The sequence below is a fragment of the Ostrea edulis genome, chromosome 4, assembly GCF_947568905.1.
Source record: "Ostrea edulis chromosome 4, xbOstEdul1.1, whole genome shotgun sequence".
NCBI lineage: Eukaryota > Metazoa > Mollusca > Bivalvia > Ostreida > Ostreidae > Ostrea > Ostrea edulis.
Genome location: NC_079167.1, coordinates 81,828,040 through 81,848,491, shown reverse-complemented (window position 1 = coordinate 81,848,491; position 20,452 = coordinate 81,828,040). Strand labels below are relative to the sequence as shown.

Sequence of the window (20,452 nt, the reverse complement as noted above, 5' to 3'; positions counted from 1 at the left end):
CCCCAACTTCTCTCCACTGGAAGTGGTTAACAATGGCACCATTAATCCTGATATATACAAATATTCTCATCAATCCAGATAAATACAAATATTCCCATTAATCCAGATAAATACAAATATTCCCATTAATCCTGATATATACAAATATTCCCATTAATCCAGATAAATACAAATATTCCCATTAATCCAGATAAATACAAATATTCTCATCAATCCAGATAAATACAAATATTCCCATTAATCCTGATATATACAAATATTCCCATTAATCCTGATAAATACAAATATTCCCATTAATCCAGATAAATACAAATATTCCCATTAATCCAGATAAATACAAATATTCCCATTAATCCAAATAAATACAAATATTCCCATTAATCCTGATATATACAAATATTCCCATTAATCCTGATAAATACAAATATTCCCATTAATCCAAATAAATACAAATATTCCCATTAATCCTGATATATACAAATATTCCCATTAATCCAGATAAATACAAATATTCCCATTAATCCAGATAAATACAAATATTCCCATTAATCCAGATAAATACAAATATTCCCATTAATCCAAATAAATACAAATATTCCCACTAATCCTGATATATACAAATATTCCCATTAATCCAGATAAATACAAATATTCCCACTAATCCAAATAAATACAAATATTCCCATTAATCCAGATAAATACAAATATTCCCATTAATCCAAATAAATACAAATATTCCCATTAATCCTGATATATACAAATATTCCCATCAATCCAGATAAATACAAATATTCCCATTAATCCAGATAAATACAAATATTCCCATTAATCCAGATAAATACAAATATTCCCATTAATCCAGATAAATACAAATATTCCCATCAATCCTAATGTACAAATATTCCCATCATTCAATACTCTTTGACATGGCCCCCAGAGCAGACAGAGCCAAGTGGAGATTCCTTGCCGTCGCCTCAAGCAGCAGACGGCGAGAGAGGATCGAGTGAGTGATACAGGCAGTTTATACTTATTCCTGATACAGAAAGTTAAAAACCGTTGTAATCAATACTCACCAAAGAAGAGTCTTTTGTGAATTTTGGTGATGAATTCATAACCAGAGATGATGTTTCCCAGCTGGTCGCTTCCTCCTACCTAAATAACCAACAACTTTATCTACATACTACTACCTAAATAACCAACAACTTTATCTACATACTCCTACCTAAATAACCAACAACTTTATCTACATACTACTACCTAAATAACCAACAACTTTATCTACATACTACTACCTAAATAACCAACAACTTTATCTACATACTACAGTGGAACCCCGTTATTACGTTTTCCATTTTGTCACGATAAAATAACGTAATACCGGGGACAACGTAATAAACGTTCCCAGTTAAATCCGTTAAAAATATCATTTGGAAATTGTATATCGTCCGTTGGTACTCCGTGAAGGGGTGTGTGAATATATCTTTACTGTTTCTTTGTTTAAAAGACTATGATACTTTGTTTTATTTACATCTTATCTTTAATGTCCGTAATTCTTCATGTTCTTATCCCTTTTCTTTATTTCGGTGTAGGATACATAAGGATGTTTTGATAAACGTTGCTTTTTCTGCATTCAATTGGACCGCCATTTTGTTCAACTTTAAAACAATGCGTTCATGTAAATTTCTCTCAATAACTTGTTCCGATTCGTATTCAACATTCGTATTAAAAAAAAAAACCAAAACATCGTTTTTATTAAGTTCTCTAATTACACAATACACAACACAATAAAAAAATCCCACCCAAAAAACAACAAAACTATAGACACAAAACGCACACGATACCCAACACGTACACACTTCTCACCAACGATAAACACGGAGAACAATTTAAGCGCAATCCACATAAAAAAAATATAATGATGCACGAAGATTTCATTTATAACGCTAAATGATGGCACTATAATCACGTGTGCATCAAGGGATTTTAAAATATTCACTGAGGTAAATGCCGTGCACGAATCGGCCGATACATTGGTGTATGTATGGACGAGATTTACGAACACCCAAGCTGCATGTCCAAACAACGAACAATTTTTTTAATTGAACACCTTTAGTCACCTATGTCCAAGCAGTTACCCAAGCGGTTGCAACATTGCTACGATAAATCTTGTCTTTCTTGTTTGGTACCAAAGCTTTCCGTGAATAGAGTTTTAATAGCGAAGGTAATCACACTATGCTGAACACGCAGGTGGTTGAGAAATTATTTCTTTGATTATCAAAATATGAAAAATGTAGTAAATTTCATTGAGTACAATTTCTAAATAAACATTATTTAATTGTTTATCACTGGCTTCTATACGGGGTATTCACCTGTATTGATGTCGCTAGATCTATCGAAGCGTGATCAGTCAAGCGTCTCTAATCCCCAAACAGACCAGGAAATTTACGTGGTGACTGCCTCAGGCAGTCAAGGTGTGAATGGCTTATTATTTTGAGAATCACTATTGAATAATTAGGGGTTTATTATGTTTTTGTCGGAATTTTTACAACGTAATACTGAGTCCCGGCATTTTAGGACAACGTAATAACGAGGTCTAATTTATATAGGTTTGTTAAGAAATGGTTTTGTGCTTTGAAATTCCAACGTAATATGCGGACTAACGTAATAAAGGGGGAACGTAATAACGGGGTTCCACTGTACTACCTAAATAACCAACAATTTCATCTACATACTACTACATGTACCTAAATAACCCACAAAAAATAACCAACAACTTTATCTACATACTACTACCTAAATAACCAACAATTTCATCTACATACTACTACCTAAATAACCAACAACTTTATCTACATACTACTACCTAAATAACCAACAATTTCATCTACATACTACTACCTAAATAACCAACAACTTTATCTACATACTACATGTACTACCTAAATAACCAACAATTTCATCTACATACTACTACATGTACCTAAATAACCCACAAAAAATAACCAACAACTTTATCTACATACGGCTACTAAATTGGAATGAGATTTTTGTTTCATAAGCTAATGTAACCCTCCCATAAACAAATATTCAGATTTTTTTCAAAATAGTTCATCATTTCCATCTCCAGACAATATTAGATATAAACTAAAATCGGACACAGTCATCCAAGGACCCACTGCTATATTATGTTCATAATATGTGATATGGGACAATATATTTTCTTTAAAAAACTTAATCCGACACTCTTAGTATATCATCATTAAATTATGAAATTCCAGATACATTTTGTATTTTGAAACTCTCTCTTGCATAGATATGAAAATTTCCAGGTGGTAATTCCAAACACAGAATATTTTATATGTGACCTTAGTTACTTATGAATACAGGTGAGAGCTTACCTGAACAGTGCAATTGTAATTTTCATATAGATGTAGCCAATCACAGGCCTGGAACACCTGGTACGTAAACTCTGTCAGACTCAAACCTTCGTCTGACTCCAGCTTGGTCCTTACACTGCAGAAAAAATATGCAATTGGTGTTTTCTATCATAACAAGTATCCCTTACTTCAAAATCAACAAAATACTCTACAATTTCTCTCAATAACCTTTCTCTGTGCATCATACTGCCAATTCTGAACTTCCTGCCCAACGTTGACAAGAAATCGACCACACTTTGCTTGCAGTACCAATCATTGTTGTTTAAAATCCTGCAAATAAGCAGCAAAAAATAATTTACATGTAACGGGTAAAAATCTGAGTCCCATGCACATGTGTAATACACGATCTTTATATATCATTGTATATCATCAGCAGTAAATCACACCATAGAAAAGTCCAATCTTTGTGAGAGTTTACATGGTCTTACTTGACTCTTGGAAGATCTCGGCTCTGATTTTTCCAGAAATACTGTTGATGGTTGGCGAAGATCCTCTCCAGGCTCTCGCTGATGGAGGTTATGTTTTTCTCGACCACTTCTGCCCCTAGAGGGTCTCTGTCCTTCGTTCTCCCTGAGGGATCCCCAATTTTGGCAGTGGCCCCTCCTACCTACATGTAAATAAGGCATCTGTTGTAACATTCTTAAAGAATTCTACTGCATCCTGCTATCTAACAATGTAACAAAACACCTACTAAACAGATAGGACTGTGTCCAGCTCTCTGACAATGTAACAAAACACCTACTAAATAGATAGGACTGTGTCCTGCTATCTAACAATGTAACAAAACACCTACTAAACAGATAGGACTGTGTCAATGTAACAAAACACCTACTAAACAGATAGGACTGTGTCCTGCTATCTAACAATGTAACAAAACACCTACTAAACAGATAGGACTGTGTCAATGTAACAAAACACCTACTACACAGATAGGACTGTGTCCTGCTATCTAACAATGTAACAAAACACCTACTACACAGATAGGACTGTGTCCTGCTATCTAACAATGTAACAAAACACCTACTACACAGATAGGACTGTGTCCTGCTATCTAACAATGTAACAAAACACCTACTACACAGATAGGACTGTGGCCAGCTCTCTGACAATGTAACAAAACACCTACTAAATAGATAGGACTGTGTCCTGCTATCTAACAATGTAACAACACCTACTACACAGATAGGACTGTGGCCAGCTCTCTGACAATGTAACAAGGCTATAACAGCCAGCAAGTTCCCCAGATGTAAACTATCTGCTGTCGGATCAAAACCACAGTACACAGTCAGGGGCTGCCCCAGCTGCTTTTCCAACTCATGAACACTGAAATAAAATTACACAATAATCAAATCTAATCCCTTACTAATGTAAACAAAATTGTTAAAGGCAAGTTGCAAAACCTGTGACCTGTATTATTGTTACATACTGTGTGGCTGGGAAAACAGACTGAATCACTCCTCGCTCCCGCAGTTTGAGAACATTCCTTGGCGACACTGTGCAGTAGGATCTACGCAATGATACAATGGCTCTCTGACACATCCGAAGGCTCAACTTTAATGAGGTCATTCTAGATAATATATGTCAGTAGAAGAGATCTGCAACAAAATAGGAAAAATGTGCAATACAAAATCTATCTATAATGGGCTGGAAGATATTAATGGATGCATACAAGGCTCTCCTATTCAGTCAGAACAAATGTTTCAGCATTAACTGAGCTATTTCATAGCCAGCAATCAAACCAATCTAACCAATTATTATTTTATATAAAGAGAAGGTTCATTTAAGAAATGAACATCACTTTTGAGCTGTTCATGGTCAGTATGAACGGATTTGGATTTGAGACAAATTCTGTGAATCGAGCAATATTGGGATGATAATCCAAGGAAGTTCACAATCTTAATCCGAGGTACGTGTGACTTGCAAGATTTTTGTAACACATGTTGTATTTTTTCTCAAATCATTATGCTCTCTAAGTCACGTGTTTAAGCTAGTTCATAATCTGTTTATAGTCAAAATGAACGGATTGTGTCGCGCGCTGAAATTGGTTGGTCCATAGAGGAAAATGCGATTTGTAATATAAATATATACAGGGCTTGAAGCTTGCTTTTCATGCCGCCAGTCCAACCGGACTTATGGGGTATAATATTAACCAGTCCGCAGAAAAAATACCAGTCTGACAAAGTTTTCCAGAAATAATTAAACATATTCCGTTAATGTTATCAAAATGAAATTTAACTCAATATGCCTCAGACAATAATGTAACACTTAATATGTCGGATTTATAATTTACGAATCAGATTCGTCTGATATCTACAGATCGAAGTACATGTAGATCTATGCCAAATGTGTGTATAAGATTTCAAAAGTATATTTTCCAAAATGCTTTAGAAAATTTACCAGTCCCATCGGACTGACTAAAACAAATATCAGTCAGTCCGCCAGACTTTTAACCAGTCACAGACTGACGGGCATATGTTAATTTTGAACCCTGATATATAAAAGAATGCATATATTGTGACAGGCACTTGTTTCATACATGGGTCACCCCCTCCTCACTAATACCACGTGGTATTAGTAAGGAGGGGATGATCCATTTAAGAAATGAACATCACTTTTGAGCTGTTCATGGTCAGTATGAACGGATTTGGATTTGAGGCAAATTCTGTGAATCGCGCTATGAGAATTTGCCTCAAATCCAAATCCATTCATATTGACCATGAACAGCTCAAAAGTGATGTTCATTTCTTATATTTATATTCATTTACTAAAACACCGTTTGTTTACATTGTTTCTATTTTGTTGCATAAAAATGAACTCCTAGCCTCTGTCACAGTAGTTATTGTGACGTACGTCAACACATAGACATGACATCACATTTCGTCTCACCCTGCCTTTTATCAACATTGCAAGGTGTATTGTATTTTGGAGGTAGGAGACAGCAAGATTGAGATGATAATCCATGTAAGTTCACAATCTTAATCCAAAGGTGTGACTTGCGAAATCTTTGTAACAGTTGTTCTATTTCTTTCAAATCATTACGCTCTCTCAATCGCATGCTTTAAGCTAGTTCATAATCCGTTCATAGTCAATGTGAACGGATTGTGTCGCACGCTGAAATTGGTTGGTTCATAGAGGAAAATGCGATTTGTAATATAAATATATATGTATACAAGTGCCTGTGATCTAACCACTGGACGCTTAAAGTGTCCGACATCAAAACAACCTGGTAGACTGGTACTGAAGTGTAAGGATATTGTGTCCCACGTACAGATCACACAATCAAATCATGGCAAATGTAATCTCCTGTCATTGACATTGTTTCAATGACTGTCAACTATGGTTACGGCAACCGGATCGCTCTGATCTTACTTATAAATCGATGTATCGTACCACGAGTTTACTCTCCAATACACTGCAGTGTAACAAAGAGAAATGCCGTGCGTTCCGACGATGAAATCAAAAGTAAACATACCTTTACTGTTTAAAAACCTTTAAATCGTGTTGTCTCCTGGGCGCAGCCATATTGCAAGCGTTTAAGAAGCCGGTTCAAATATTATAAAATCGGATAAATTTGGAAACGGTGGAATCGAATATTGGCAAAACAAAAAAAAATTCTACAAAAGTATATGAAACCATTAATATGACATTACAAAATACAAAAAAAAAAAAAACCTTATTCTTTTTTAAAAGTAATTAGGCCAGAACAGAATCCCATTTAGGACCGTCTGAGTGCATGTATTTACTTTTTAATAACCATGGGGCCTGTCGAATCGTTCAAAAGTATGTTTTTCCACCTCCTACCACTATGAAATGGCTTCTTTCATCTTCTTACTACTTCATAAATCCATACAATTAATAAATTTTATCACAAATGATTACTTCAGAATACCGGGTATAATCTATTTTTAGTAATTTGTAAGAAGTTGCAATTTATAATCACAAAGCAAGTACAAATTGCTAGTTCATAATAATAAATAATTACTTGTAATAGAATGTTTTTAAATTGTAAATACAAGCAGTATTCCAGGAGTTAAAACAGTACTCACCTGAGCCCCAACCTAACCATAAGTGCCACGAGTTGAATTAATGATCACATGAAGGAATGTAGATGCAGATCTCAGTAGCTCTCTAGGAAAATATTGGGACAAACCACAGAGCTTCTTTCAAAATATTTTCCCAGAGAGCTACAAACATTTTCTCCTACAAATATTTTCCCAGACAGCTACAAACATTTTCTCCTACAAATATTTTCCCAGAGAGCTACAAATATTTTCATGCACTATTATATATTTCACATCCTTTAGATTTTAGTGCCCTACCTTCACAGAAAAACAGGTTGTAATCTGAATTAACTTGTATCAACTTGATCTGCATGCCATGTATTTTATAATTACATACATATTTCAGGCATTTCACAGGAAGAAATTGAGATATCTTAAAAACAATCTAAAACCATTTTTCAATGGTATATGAAGCTGCATCGTAATAGTCTAAATAATGTACAAAGCATTTAAACGATATCGCACGTCAAATTATAGTTGTATACCCTCAAACTGAACTATAGTTGCTGTCATCAGTCTGCGGACAACGATTTTGAATATCAATAACTGCTCACGCAAAGCAAAATAATGGTTGCCCAAACACCAGTCAATAACAGCATATTGCTTAATTGCCAATCTGCATAAACTTAAATTCCCTTTATCTTATCCCATATTATTTCTCAAATTTTTCAAGAAGAACAATTTTAGTTATAATACAAGTTACTGTCTTGAAATATAACTGAAATTTGAGTTAGGGTAAGAAAATGTGACTGAGTGAGACTTCCTGGGTCCTTTTCGGCACATTAGAGACCCCCCCCCCCACGTACAAATATCACTAATTATCTTTCAAGACAGGAACCATGTTATTTGTTTATCCAGCAAAACAATATCTACTCAGATTGATCATTATGTTATTATAACAAAGTAGAAAAGAGTGCCTATGAGGGTTGCGTCTCTTGACATCATAATGTAAACTTTGAAGGAAAAAAAAAAAAAAACCAGTTCGTTGTATTCAATCAGAATGTGCACGTTTACATTTTAGTATTGACTGAGTAGAGCTTTGTTTTATTGGATTTATTAGGTCAGTAAAAAGAATAGTTTCAAGATAAAATATTGAATAGAGATCACAAAAATTCCCAAGACATACTTCACAATTAGAAGAGAAACACAGTGTCATGATAATTAATTGTATTGTATGCAATTAAAACAAAAATTTAACAATATCATTTAAAACATTGCAAAATATCTCCTAACTGCTATCAACAAATTAATGGAGTGAATTGATATCTTTCTATATGACAGATTTTTTTCTCCTAAATCAAAATTACATGTATGTGTACATTCATAATTAATCTTTCAATATGCTTGTATTTGAAGTAAATTACGAGGTACATATACTTCCCATGAAAATTTAAAAAAAAAAAAAAAAAAAAAAAAAAAAGAATAAAAACACAGCTCAACTGCATTGTTCACATCTGGTTTTCTGAAAATAGCGAGAATTTCCTCAAGAGAAAATCAACAGGTCATCTCCTAATTACAACCACGACTGATTAACAAATGACTGGGGACAATTAATATAGTACATGACAGGAATAAAACAAATCTATAACACAGAATGATGACACATTATGAGTACAAACAACTTCTTAACTTTATGTACATAACATACTAAATAATACCAACTGTAGATGTTTATATTAACAACATAACAAGCACTTATCAGTATGACGATATTTCGATACTGTCTATATCCCCCAGTGCAGATTACCAATTCTGTTCATTTCCTGTACCAGTAATTTCATCAAAAGCATGTAATAGTTCAAAAGCCTGTTTACAACTGAGAATGGGTTGTATTATACAAGAAAAGCACAGACAGGGGAGATCTCATATGAGCTACAACAGACCAATTCATACCTCCTGTAGAATTACAGAGTGAGGTTTGTGACATGCAGCAACCAGGTAAAAGGTGAGTACAGGATCTGTACGTTTCCCACATAGTACACAGAGGAAGCCTGGTATCAAATACCACACAAAGAACATCAGCATGACACACAGACAGACCAAATGAATGCCAGTATATATCTCCCTTTATAATGGTCCAACAATGAACACAACAGTTTTACCTGTTCAAATTACAGATAATAAAAGTTTAATATAAACAAAATGATTTCGACATTAACCAATTTTGCAGAACTTGGATCCAACACCATAAAATTTTAGCCAAAATCAGTAAATATTGGTTCTACTGATTTTTCTTGTTGACTGCATCTGAGTAGGATGGTGGGGCACCAGAGGGGAATTGCTGAGGCATGTAGACATTGTTGGGAGCTTGTTGGGGCATGTAGACATTGTTGGGAGCTTGTTGTGGCATGTAGACATTGTGGGGAGCTGATGGAGAATAGTATGCTGAACTGGCTGCCTCCCGCGCTTTCGCATCTGAAAGCAGAAATACATATGGTAATCAAAGGCAACATAACTCAATTCAAAGAATGTCATCGAAAACTGAGGCAAAGTCTCGCGCTGTTTCACCTGCAACAAGATACAAAACTGAGGCAAAGTCTCAAGCTGTTTCACCTGCAACAAGATACAAAACTGAGGCAAAGCCTCGTGCTGTTTCACCTGCAACAAGATACAAAACTGAGGCAAAGTCTCAAGCTGTTTCACCTGCAACAAGATACAGAACATTTCATTATCACACCTCCTAAAATTTTGGAACATTTTCCTCTTTTACCACAACATTTTCCCTCTGGACTCATGTGTGCAGATGTTGTTACCTGGGGGTAGGGGGGGGGGGATAAACTCGCTATTGCATACAGCCTTAATTTCTCTTTTCACAGTGAGTTTTGAATTCATGGTTTTATGTCACTTCTGTATAAATGTTACAGCAAGATCTTATTCACTGAAAGTTTAATTGTGTGGTATTGATCTAATGTGAAAAAGTAAAACAACTGTCAAAATTGTTGCATATCAATGTTGTAGTGCCGGAAATTTAAAGTTAAGCAGGATGTAACAAAATAATGTAATTTTAGTGTAAAATCATAATTTAAAGAAATGAACATCACTTTTGAGCTGTTCATGGTCAGTATGAACGGATTTGGATTTGAGGCAAATTCTGTGAATCGCGCTAGCGATTCACTGAGAATTTGCCTCAAATCCAAATCCGTTCATATTGACCATGAACAGCTCGAAAGTGATGTTCATTTCTTATATCTATATTCATTTACTAAAACACCGTTTGTTTACATTGCTTCTATTTTGTTGCATAAAACGAACTCCTAGCCTCTGTTACAGTAGTTATTGTGACGTACGTCAACACATAGACATGACGTCACATTTCATCTCACCCTGGCTTTTATCAAAATTGCAAGGTGCACTGTATTTTGGAGGTAGGAGACCGCAAGATTGGGATGATAATCCACGTAAGTTTACAATCTTAATCCAAAGGTGTGACTTGCGAGATCTTTGTAACAGTTGTTCTATTTTTTTTCCAAATCATTACGTTCTCTCAGTCGCGTGCTGTAAGCAAGTTCATAATCCGTTCATAGTCAATGTGAACGGATTGTGTCGCGCGCTGAAATTGGTTGGTTCATAGAGGAAAATACGATTTGTAATATAAATATAAAGTAATGAATGAATTCATATTTGCCCATTTCTGAAAAATGAGAAATGGGTGCACATCAGACAGGGATGAACTTTACCTTATATACTGTACAGTAAAAATGTGAAGGAGCGAAAGCGCGAGTGACCTGAACAGAACACCATAGTATACAGCACTGTCCTTATAGACAGTAACATCAGAATCTACTTTTTCTCTCCATTATACCACATTGAATGTAGTGCAACAGAGAGAGAATCCATCGTTTCAGATGATACAAAGACAACAAAAACATTCATAAATCAAAATATCCAAATAACACTCTGTAATCTGGAAAATATACTACATGTCTATGTGCTTTATATTTAAGACTATCTAAAATTTAGCAATTTGTAGATATCTGATAGAGATTTTACAGTTTTATTCTGATAGTCTCCTCTGGATGAACTAAACAAAATCATAAATCGCTTCTTACCTGCCCCCTGTGGGTGTCCATTCATTGGTGGGGGTGGAGCTGTGGGCTCAATACCTGAGTAGGGGGGTGGTGACTCTGTCATATAAACTTGCTGGGCTGTAACAGAGAAACATGAAAGTTGAAATGCACATTTCTTCAAATTATAATGATACAAATGAGTATATGCATTTCCTATAAGTAAACATAAATACACACAATGATTTGTAAAATCTAAATTTAGAACTGTTCACTTAACCAGAAACATTGACCTTTAACCTTGGAAATAAAGGTAACACTGAGACGATCTGCAATATACACTGTACCTGGAGGTGCTGTTGGAAATGCACCGAATGGAACCCAGTTGTAATTGTCATACTGCGGAGTATACATGGGGGGAGGGGCCTGGTAGACCGGCCCCTGGGGAGGGGTGTATGGGGGAGGTTGTTGTACCTGATATCTGGAAGCTGCAATAAAAAAAAATCTTGAGTAAAAATATCAGTAAAGGGATCTTAATTAAAAGTCTTACACCAATACTAATACAAACAAGAGGGCAGTGGGCCACATCGCTCACCTGAGTCACTTTGGCGCTGTTGTTGTTCAGCTATTGTGATTTTAAAAAGATTTTTTGACCATATATTGCAGCTCCAACCTAGTCCCAAAGGGTTACAACATAACCCAACATAAATTCATAAAACATGGAGATGCCTCAACACCAATATGACTCACATGACCTTGCTGTTATGGAGGTCAAGATCACAGGGTCATAGATCATAGTTAGAAATTAAAAGTTTGGTCATAGGAATTCTATAAACACAATGTTAAAGCACTACGTAAAATGTTTAAGAGATATTTAACACATTAGGTTTTCTTAAAAAAGGGTTAAAGTAACTGGTACCAAAAGAAAGGTCTTGTCACAAGGTCAAAAACTGGTACCAAAAGAAAGGTCTTGTCACAAGGTCAAAAACTGGTACCAAAAGAAAGGTCTTGTCACAAGGAATACACATATGATATCCCTATCACTCAACATTCAAAATTTATGAGCAAGGTTCAAGTTTCAGACAGACAGGACAAAAACATCACATTTTATACCCAGACCTCCAGACACATATATGTACATGAGTTTTCCTGATATATGACATACATATCACTTTATCATCACATATAAAGTTCATTATCTTTACACGCAAAGATCGAACACTCCAACATTCCCCATTCCGTTTTAGGGTTTGGACATAACTGCTTTTCTTGTTACACAAGAATAGTCATACAAATATGAAGACAACTTTTCCCTCCATTTGCCCCCACCCTTCCACTTTCAATAACAACGCCAAGTGCCTCAGCTCACTATATCCGATAGTTAGGTGTGTTTGTTTTTAAAAAAAAGTTGCCGAAGTTATCGCAGAAAACATGACATACTAAATATTACAACCACAAAGGAATAGGAGATGAAATAATGGTTCCGATAATCCACATTCCAACAGAAATAAAGGAAGAATGTAAATATACAAAATGAATTTAAATTTTTGAAAATACATGACGGAATGAACTGCAATGCTTCATATTGGCATACTTTTTATGAAGCATTAACACACTTCATGAATTATGCCGGCGTGAAGTGTCGCAATTCACACCCTCGCGTATTTTCAAAAATAAAATTCTTAAATAACTCTACCAAGCTGTCCAGCTCTTAACATAGCTTGTCCAAACTCAATGGCACCGCCCGCCGTGAACCACATCTTGATCTTCACCACACCTTGCCATTTTCCTGTCAAACAAAATGAAGGAATACTTATCAATCAACGATCCCCTTCACAATTATAGTAGTCATCATTTTATCTGATAAAACTCTACAACCACCAGTCATTCGATGACTGTGCACTTTCAGCTTTCATGGATGAGTGTCTCAATGTTTTTCACCTAATTAATTAAATCTATGTGAAAAATAAAAATGAAAGTGAAAAGAACTTCTGTACCTCCTTGTTCAGAAACAAGCTTTCCTTTGATGTAGTTTGCACCAAACACGGGTTGTTCGAGCTCGATTCCCCGCATGCAGTAGAACGGCATACTGAAGGACTGCATGGCCTCCTTACTGGAGGAGGAATTAAAAATCACCTGGAACCAAAAACTGGTTATTAAAGTTAAATTCATAACTTAAACAAGATGTGCTTGTCAAACTCAATGTTTTTAGCATGGCCACATTAAATTGTGGATACTTCACTTTGTTGAGTAACTTTGACATTTAATAGTCATAGAGCTTTCAATTCACCAGGAACAAGTTCAAGATAAAATTTGACTGACATTTAAAACAGACAGATGAAAATAAAGACACACTAAAACAATAGGACTTCAATCTCAGGGCATAAATATGCTCTACATGATTGGTTGATATAAGAAAAGAAAAACTCTGACTCGTGAAATATAGGTAATTAACAGCGAATGATGACACATTGAGCGGTGAAAAGTCAATCCGATACAGAATTTTATCTTTTAATTCAAACAGCTCTCTGAATTCTTACCCTGTGCGTCGTCAGGTAAAGTCGACCTTTCTTGTTACCCTTGAACTCGGGTTGATGATCTCCATCAAATCCCATCTCTACATCATCGCAGTATAATAAAATTCTAGTGGAAAACACAAATACAAAATATATCAAAGTAAATAGCGATGAAACAAGGGTCACTTTCTAAGAAAATTTTAATAAACAGCATATGTCAATAGATGAATATGATTGCCATAACTACTCACTGATTAAGGATAAGATGCTCAATGATGAAGGAAATTTTATCATTAAGCTGTTTAATAATGAAGGAAATTTGAGCTTCAAACAGTTCATTGATGAGCATTGAATTATTCACTGATCAAGGAAATTTGAGCATTAAACTGCTCATCGATCTAGGAAATTTGAGCATTAAACTGATCATCGATCAAGGAAATTTGAGCATTAAACTGCTCATTGATCTAGGAAATTTGAGCATTAAACTGCTCATCGATCTAGGAAATTTGAGCATTAAACTGCTCATTGGTGAAGGAAATTAGAACATTAAACTGTTCATTGCTTATAATAAAAAAAATGAGCTTTAAACTGTTTGTTCATCAAGTAGCAATAAGAAAGCAAATTTTGCCCAAAATATTCTAATTCTTCATTTCATGAAAACAAGTGAAATAATTGATTGGAATTAAGCAAACAGATGGAATGTATAACTCTCTGCTATCGTTCTTTTGACACAATGAACTAGCAGATCTAAGTGAAGAGAGCTTTAACAGTTTAACAGAATCTTACTTACTCAAAGAGGTCAAATTCTTTATAAATGATAATTAAAATGAGTTTCAAAAACACGATTAATATTCAGGACACATATTCATATCAACCTTACATTTAAGTTCCAGAGTAATCCCTATAATACATCATGTACAGTTAATGGTCTGCACCAAAGTGCGATGGTTTGTTAAGGTTACGGACGCCAAAGTATGATAGTCACACCAAAGGCCGATGGTGCGGGCTCATAAACGTTTGTGAAGTAAATGTCATTGTGACGTCATTCTGAACGTCTTTCAAAATGAAACCGACCAAATGCAACGTCAGTTTGCCCCAACGAAGGTTCTTTCTGCTGCAGTGCTGACATCAACTTCTTTGGGATGTATTGGAGGAAGGCACAGGCAAAATGACAGAAAATTGTAAAAATTATTACTTAGGAGATGTATTTCAGGCCCTATAAAATCTGTAAAACCCAGGAGCTTCCAGGGGATTTGTCCCCTGGACCTCCACCTCAAGGTGCCCCCCCCCCCCCCCCCCTCCTAACCGCAACTTTTGGATCCGCCCCTGACGGGTGATTAAGATTGACATGGACGACAGCAACGGCAAGGTTTACACTGTTGAGGATTGTAAGAGCGGCAAAGTACATTTGTTGTCGAACTCTCTACTTCGCCTAAACATTCTTCAATTCAGGATCATTTATTACTTGTGATGTAAACGTAAAAAATTTCATGGGGGTGTGCTATAATGCAAAACATTCTATACGATTTCGCATTGGAAAATTTTGTGTTTGATAATACGACAACTAAATGGTATTGAAATAAGTTCTTATTCTTATTTTTTGTGCATGGACTTTGCACTGATATTTTAGTGAAACAAGTTCAAACAACACACAGTTGGTACAGCCTGTACCGAAACACTGTAACGTTTACAAATCAACGGACATCTGTGTTTCACTCCATCGCACTTTGGCGCATTAGTATGTACCATAGGACTTTGTCGTGTCCACACCATCGCACTTTGGCACATTCGTCTCAAACCACAGCACTTTGGCGCATGAGTGTGGACAATCGCACTTTGGTGTCACACGGCCACTCACACCATTGGGATTTGGTGCAGACCATCGCACTTTGGAGTCCTACATTAATATATTTCCATGAGATGAGTGATCGCCTTCAGCATGTTGGAGATTATGTAATATGTCACTTAATTAATGAAGGGGGTAGTGATTGCTAGATAGAAAACAACTGACTTGAGGGTTAGGACTATTTACATTGTAATTAGAATCGTTTAATATACGTAGGATATTTAGATCATAAGTTTGAAAAATATTGGTTTTCAAGAAAGAGGACTTTTTTTCTGATGACACACTATCAGATGATTTTGACATTTATGACAGTAATGTCGTAGATCCGTACCGATGAGGACATAACACGACTGGAATTGTCATTAAGCGTTTTGTATACCTTTCTCCTGCGAAAATCAAAACTCCTCCTTGGGCATGTGCCGTATTTATCGACATTTTTCAATGTTTCAGCGAGTATTGAGTTCCCTTCCCTCTTCAACGAATCTTGTTTACAAATTGCATCCGAGGTATTCCGAAAGCATTAAATCCAACAGAAATGATCGGATAATTCCGGAAATATGAAAAATACTAATCAATCACTTATACCAGAGTAAATCTGTATTAACAAATTATCTATGAATTGCACATGAATTGAAGATCTATGTCAATTTATTATTTGAAATTAATAATCATGCAATTTTTATTATTACTATATCCATGGACTTTGCAGTTTCAGACTACTCAAATTGTTGGTATGCAACATCTATGAAAATTCGCTAAGCAAAGAAATTGTTTACAAGAAGCCATTAGGTTACTGCATGAGCCCTTGGACCGTCTTCAGTTACCAATATTTAGATCTGGTTGAATGGTAGATTTCATCTGGTTGAATGGTAGATTTCATAAGGTTGTTTTATCTTTATCTAGAATTGTGGCCCGACCCCCATCCAGGACCTGTGGGGACGTGGTTTGGACAAAATTTCATTTAAACCAACACTCCATGACGATGATTTCAAAGTATTTTTGAAAATGCATAACTCAAGATGAGTCCAAAGTATTAAGCAAAATGAGTATTAATTAGACAGTAGTTGAAAAAAGAGGAGCGGATCGAGGATCTGATTTTAAAAAGAGGAGCGGATCGAGGATCTGAAATTAATCAGATTGATTTTAATGGAGATATATATATCACAAACTGTATGATTGTTTGTAGTTCCTTCACATAATATCAAAATAAGCTTATCTGTAGGCGTTGTGGCGATAATCACCCATCAAATGCGAAATTTTACGGCACATTTGGTAAGAATCTACATGGCATTTTGAAGTTCGAAATTTTGCTTCGATGATTTCATAATCATTCTCAATGATCAATAAATCACAACTTGCTTAGCATTCTAAGAGAAGAAAATATGAACAATTTTGCATAATAATATTAAATGAAAAATTCATGAAAATCGGATTGATATTGACCTCACAATATGTATTTATAAAAATGGAATTTTTCAATGAAATATATATAGTGAAAAAATGAAATGACTCACGTATGGCCATATACTGACTGTATAAATGATTTTGTATAAGAATGAAAGAATAGGGAACAAACTTTAATTCTAAAGTTATTTCGACATTAACCAATATTCAATGATTAAGACAAAACATGCCCCCTGAACCTTGAGGATGAGGGTTAGGTTACACAATGGTTAGCAGACCTGGGGTACTGGTCATGTGTAATGGTAATGCATTACATTTTTTTTAAAGTAATCTAATGGGGTGTAATGTGTAATGCACCCATTTTTGAATTACAAGTAATTGTAATGTAATGCATTACGTTCTTAAAAATGTCAGTAATGACCATTACTTTTCAATTACATTTGAATTACATATCATTTCTTATTTCATGAAATAATCTAAGTTTTTCTTTTCAATGAAAGTGATTAACAATTTTTAAAACATTATACATTAAATATACATTCTTTAAAATAAAGACATATTCCTTTTTTTTAATGTGTTCATTCAATGGTCATTTATGAATAATTCAATTGAATTTTTCATGGAAATTTTTAATAAAAAATTTAGAAATCAATTGAAGGACTTTAGGTAAAAATAAATTTCAGACCAGAACGCTGCTCTCTGAATGACAATACTTTGAAAATCTGATACTATAATGTGTAAAATAACAAATATACTTATTCACAATCTGATTTAAAAGTTAACTCAGGAGTTAAATAAATTGTGTTCATAAATTTTCTTTGTATTTTTTCCCATTGTAATGTGTAATGTAATTCATTACTTTAGCAAAGTAATTGTAATTTAATTAATTACTTATATGAATGAAAGTAATGGTAACGGTAATTGTAATGGTGAAAATTCCAATGTAATTGTAATTTAATGCATTACATTTTAAAGTAATTGACCCCAGGTCTGATGGTTAGTCAGCCCCAATATCTTTTTTTTTTCCCCAGAGAGTTAGAAAGTTCTGTAACTATGGTGGGTGCTGCTAAAACGTGGAACGAAAAAATAATGTATGCAATAATGTTATGAGGAGGTTCGCATTTTGTAAAATCAAGAGGCATAAATTTTACGAATAAGGGAAGCAGAAATTACAGAGAGAACGGGTTGTTATTTATAGAATCCACCATTTCATTTTACTTCATACTAATCTATGCATGCTGTATATATCTATATATATACAAAACCAATTAACTTTAACACCATGAAAAATATCAAGCAAGCCCCTGTGGGTACCATCTCTTTTCCAGTCTCTCTCTCTCTCTCTCTCTCTCTCTCTCTCATATTGAGACAGTATGTTGTTTCACAAATAAGAAAAATAATAATAAACACTGAAAAAGAAAAAGACTTAAGTTGAATGATAATTTTACCCCTTTCAAATTTTATCACTTTATTCTGGTTGCTACCTGAAGAAGATATTTTATGAGTGTATCCAATGAACCCCCCCCCCCCCCCCCGAAAACAAAATCGTAAAAGATAAAATAAGTTTTAGATAATTTCACCAAAACATAGCCTTTTTTAAAATCGAACTTGCTTTTAATCGAACTAAATATTTTCTAGATATTTCTAAGAATTTGAATTTAATTCTACACGTAATGTGCAACCCTTTCGTGTATATATTAGTCTACTAACTATTTTACTATAAGACACGTAGCTCCGTTTTTCAGATTTTCAGAGGAGGCGGGGGGGGGGGGGAGCAGCCGGAGAAGTTGATTTCACAATTGTCTAAAAAGATACGTGCGAAAACAAAATAGAACCAACATGTTCTTCAAAATCCTAATTTGTGGTGTAGGGGTGACGTACACCTATATGTACTTATAGAGAGAGAGAGAGAGAGAGAGAGAGAGAGAGAGAGAGAGATCTGCCGTTGAAATATATGTGGCTCAAAAATACCTTTGCGTTATAGTTCTGATTTAATCAACATTATTCAATCTCATCCCGTGAGGATACGGGTTGGAATAGGTTCTCAGTACCCCTTGCCTGTCGTAAGAGGCGACTAAATGGGGCGGTTATACGGATGAGACCGCAAAAACCGAGGTCCCGTGTCACAGCAGCTGTGACAGATAAAGATCCCTCCCTGCTTAAAGACCGTAAGCGCCGAGCATAGACCTAAATTTTGCAGCCCTTCCCCGGCAATGGTGACGTCTTCATATGTGCGTGAAAAATTATCGAGAGGGACATTAAACAACATACAATCAATCAAATTCAAAGTCCTTTTATCAACATGTACATACGAGGGCTCTTCGATATATGTAATGTGTACTGTACGATATCTCAAAAGCATTCGACTCAAATAGTGAAATGAACATTACATCTCTTCAAAGTATTCTCCGCGGTTTGAAATCCATTTCTGAAATGCGTCACGGGATGCTGATTTAGGTAGACCTCTGAGGTACTGACTGTTGGCTGAGCCAACAGCTTGTCGGTACTTGTAACGACGATCAGATAAGAACTTTTAAGTTTTGGAAAAAAGAAATATTCGCATGGGGCTAGATCTGGAGAGTATGGTGGGTGTGGCAAGACGGTAACCTTCTCCGACTTCAACAATTGCTTCACAAGCTCAGATGTTAGCCCGGCTCATAAGTCTTTAAATCTTTCAGTTTATGATACAAGCACCAAACTTGGTACATGAGGTCCTAGTCCTATACACTTTAAAAAAAGCACGTTAGCCACTCAAAAAAAAATCATTGGCGGCCATTTTGAAAGCAAAATGGCGGATGATAGCATTTTAATGCAATTATAATGCTTAAGAATCATACAAAAATATTTGATAAGTCCATTAGATAGACATACCTCTTTACTTTGACCTAAATTAAAATGAAACACACCACTAAAAAGTATTTAGAAGATTTACAATGATACAAGCACAATAAAGAAGTTATCCATGCCTGAGGATGATGGCTTTTGGTGGTTTGTTAGCTTGTTTATTGAATTTGTTTATTAACAAATTTTTTCTTGGTTCTGTTTTGGGGGTTTTTTTTCCCTGTTTTTTGTTGTTGTTTTTTTGTTTTGGTTTTTTGGTTTTGTTTTTTGATAAATATTTACATTTGTATATACATATTTGCCAGTTGTGTCCTATCCATCAAAGCTATAGCTGTAAAGCTCA

At 35.0% G+C, this 20,452-nt stretch overlaps 2 protein-coding genes across 3 annotated transcripts in view; both read right to left on the bottom strand.

The window, feature by feature from the left end:
* Positions 1 to 8,294, bottom strand: part of LOC125669626 (tyrosine--tRNA ligase, mitochondrial-like) — a 10,669-nt gene extending 2,375 nt beyond the window's left edge. Inside the window, exons 1-8 of one of the 2 annotated variants that reach the window (XM_048904300.2) lie at positions 7,181 to 8,294; positions 4,864 to 5,032; positions 4,613 to 4,760; positions 3,866 to 4,044; positions 3,606 to 3,707; positions 3,399 to 3,513; positions 1,074 to 1,152; positions 1 to 47 (exon numbers count right to left, since the gene is read on the bottom strand). The exon at positions 1 to 47 is cut by the window's left edge and continues 63 nt beyond it. In XM_048904300.2, the coding sequence (XP_048760257.2) occupies positions 1 to 47; positions 1,074 to 1,152; positions 3,399 to 3,513; positions 3,606 to 3,707; positions 3,866 to 4,044; positions 4,613 to 4,760; positions 4,864 to 5,003 (810 nt within the window). In that variant the 5' untranslated portion in view covers positions 5,004 to 5,032; positions 7,181 to 8,294. Of the gene's footprint in view, positions 48 to 1,073; positions 1,153 to 3,398; positions 3,514 to 3,605; positions 3,708 to 3,865; positions 4,045 to 4,612; positions 4,761 to 4,863; positions 5,033 to 6,909; positions 7,159 to 7,180 lie in introns of those variants that run through there. The other variant, XM_048904299.2, reaches the window with a different exon arrangement.
* Positions 8,295 to 8,650: 356 nt separating this feature from the next.
* On the bottom strand, positions 8,651 to 16,484 carry LOC125669627 (WW domain-binding protein 2-like). The gene is made up of 7 exons (XM_048904301.2): positions 16,244 to 16,484; positions 14,043 to 14,145; positions 13,500 to 13,638; positions 13,199 to 13,291; positions 11,850 to 11,990; positions 11,548 to 11,643; positions 8,651 to 9,913 (listed from the first exon to the last, which is right to left on the bottom strand). The coding sequence occupies exons 1-7, from the start codon at positions 16,297 to 16,299 to the stop codon at positions 9,720 to 9,722; spliced, it is 822 nt and encodes a 273-aa protein (XP_048760258.2). The 5' UTR covers positions 16,300 to 16,484; the 3' UTR covers positions 8,651 to 9,719.
* Positions 16,485 to 20,452: the final 3,968 nt, after the last annotated feature.

Excerpts from the sequence above, each read along its gene's own strand:
- LOC125669627 (XM_048904301.2), bottom strand. The coding sequence starts at position 16,299 with ATGTCGATAAATACGGCACATGCCCAAGGAGGAGTTTTGATTTTCGCA. Across the intron at positions 13,639-14,042 it reads TTTACCTGACGACGCACAGG|GTGATTTTTAATTCCTCCTC; the intron begins GTAAGAATTCAG and ends TTTTGGTTCCAG. Across the intron at positions 11,644-11,849 it reads ATTTCCAACAGCACCTCCAG|CCCAGCAAGTTTATATGACA; the intron begins GTACAGTGTATA and ends TCTCTGTTACAG.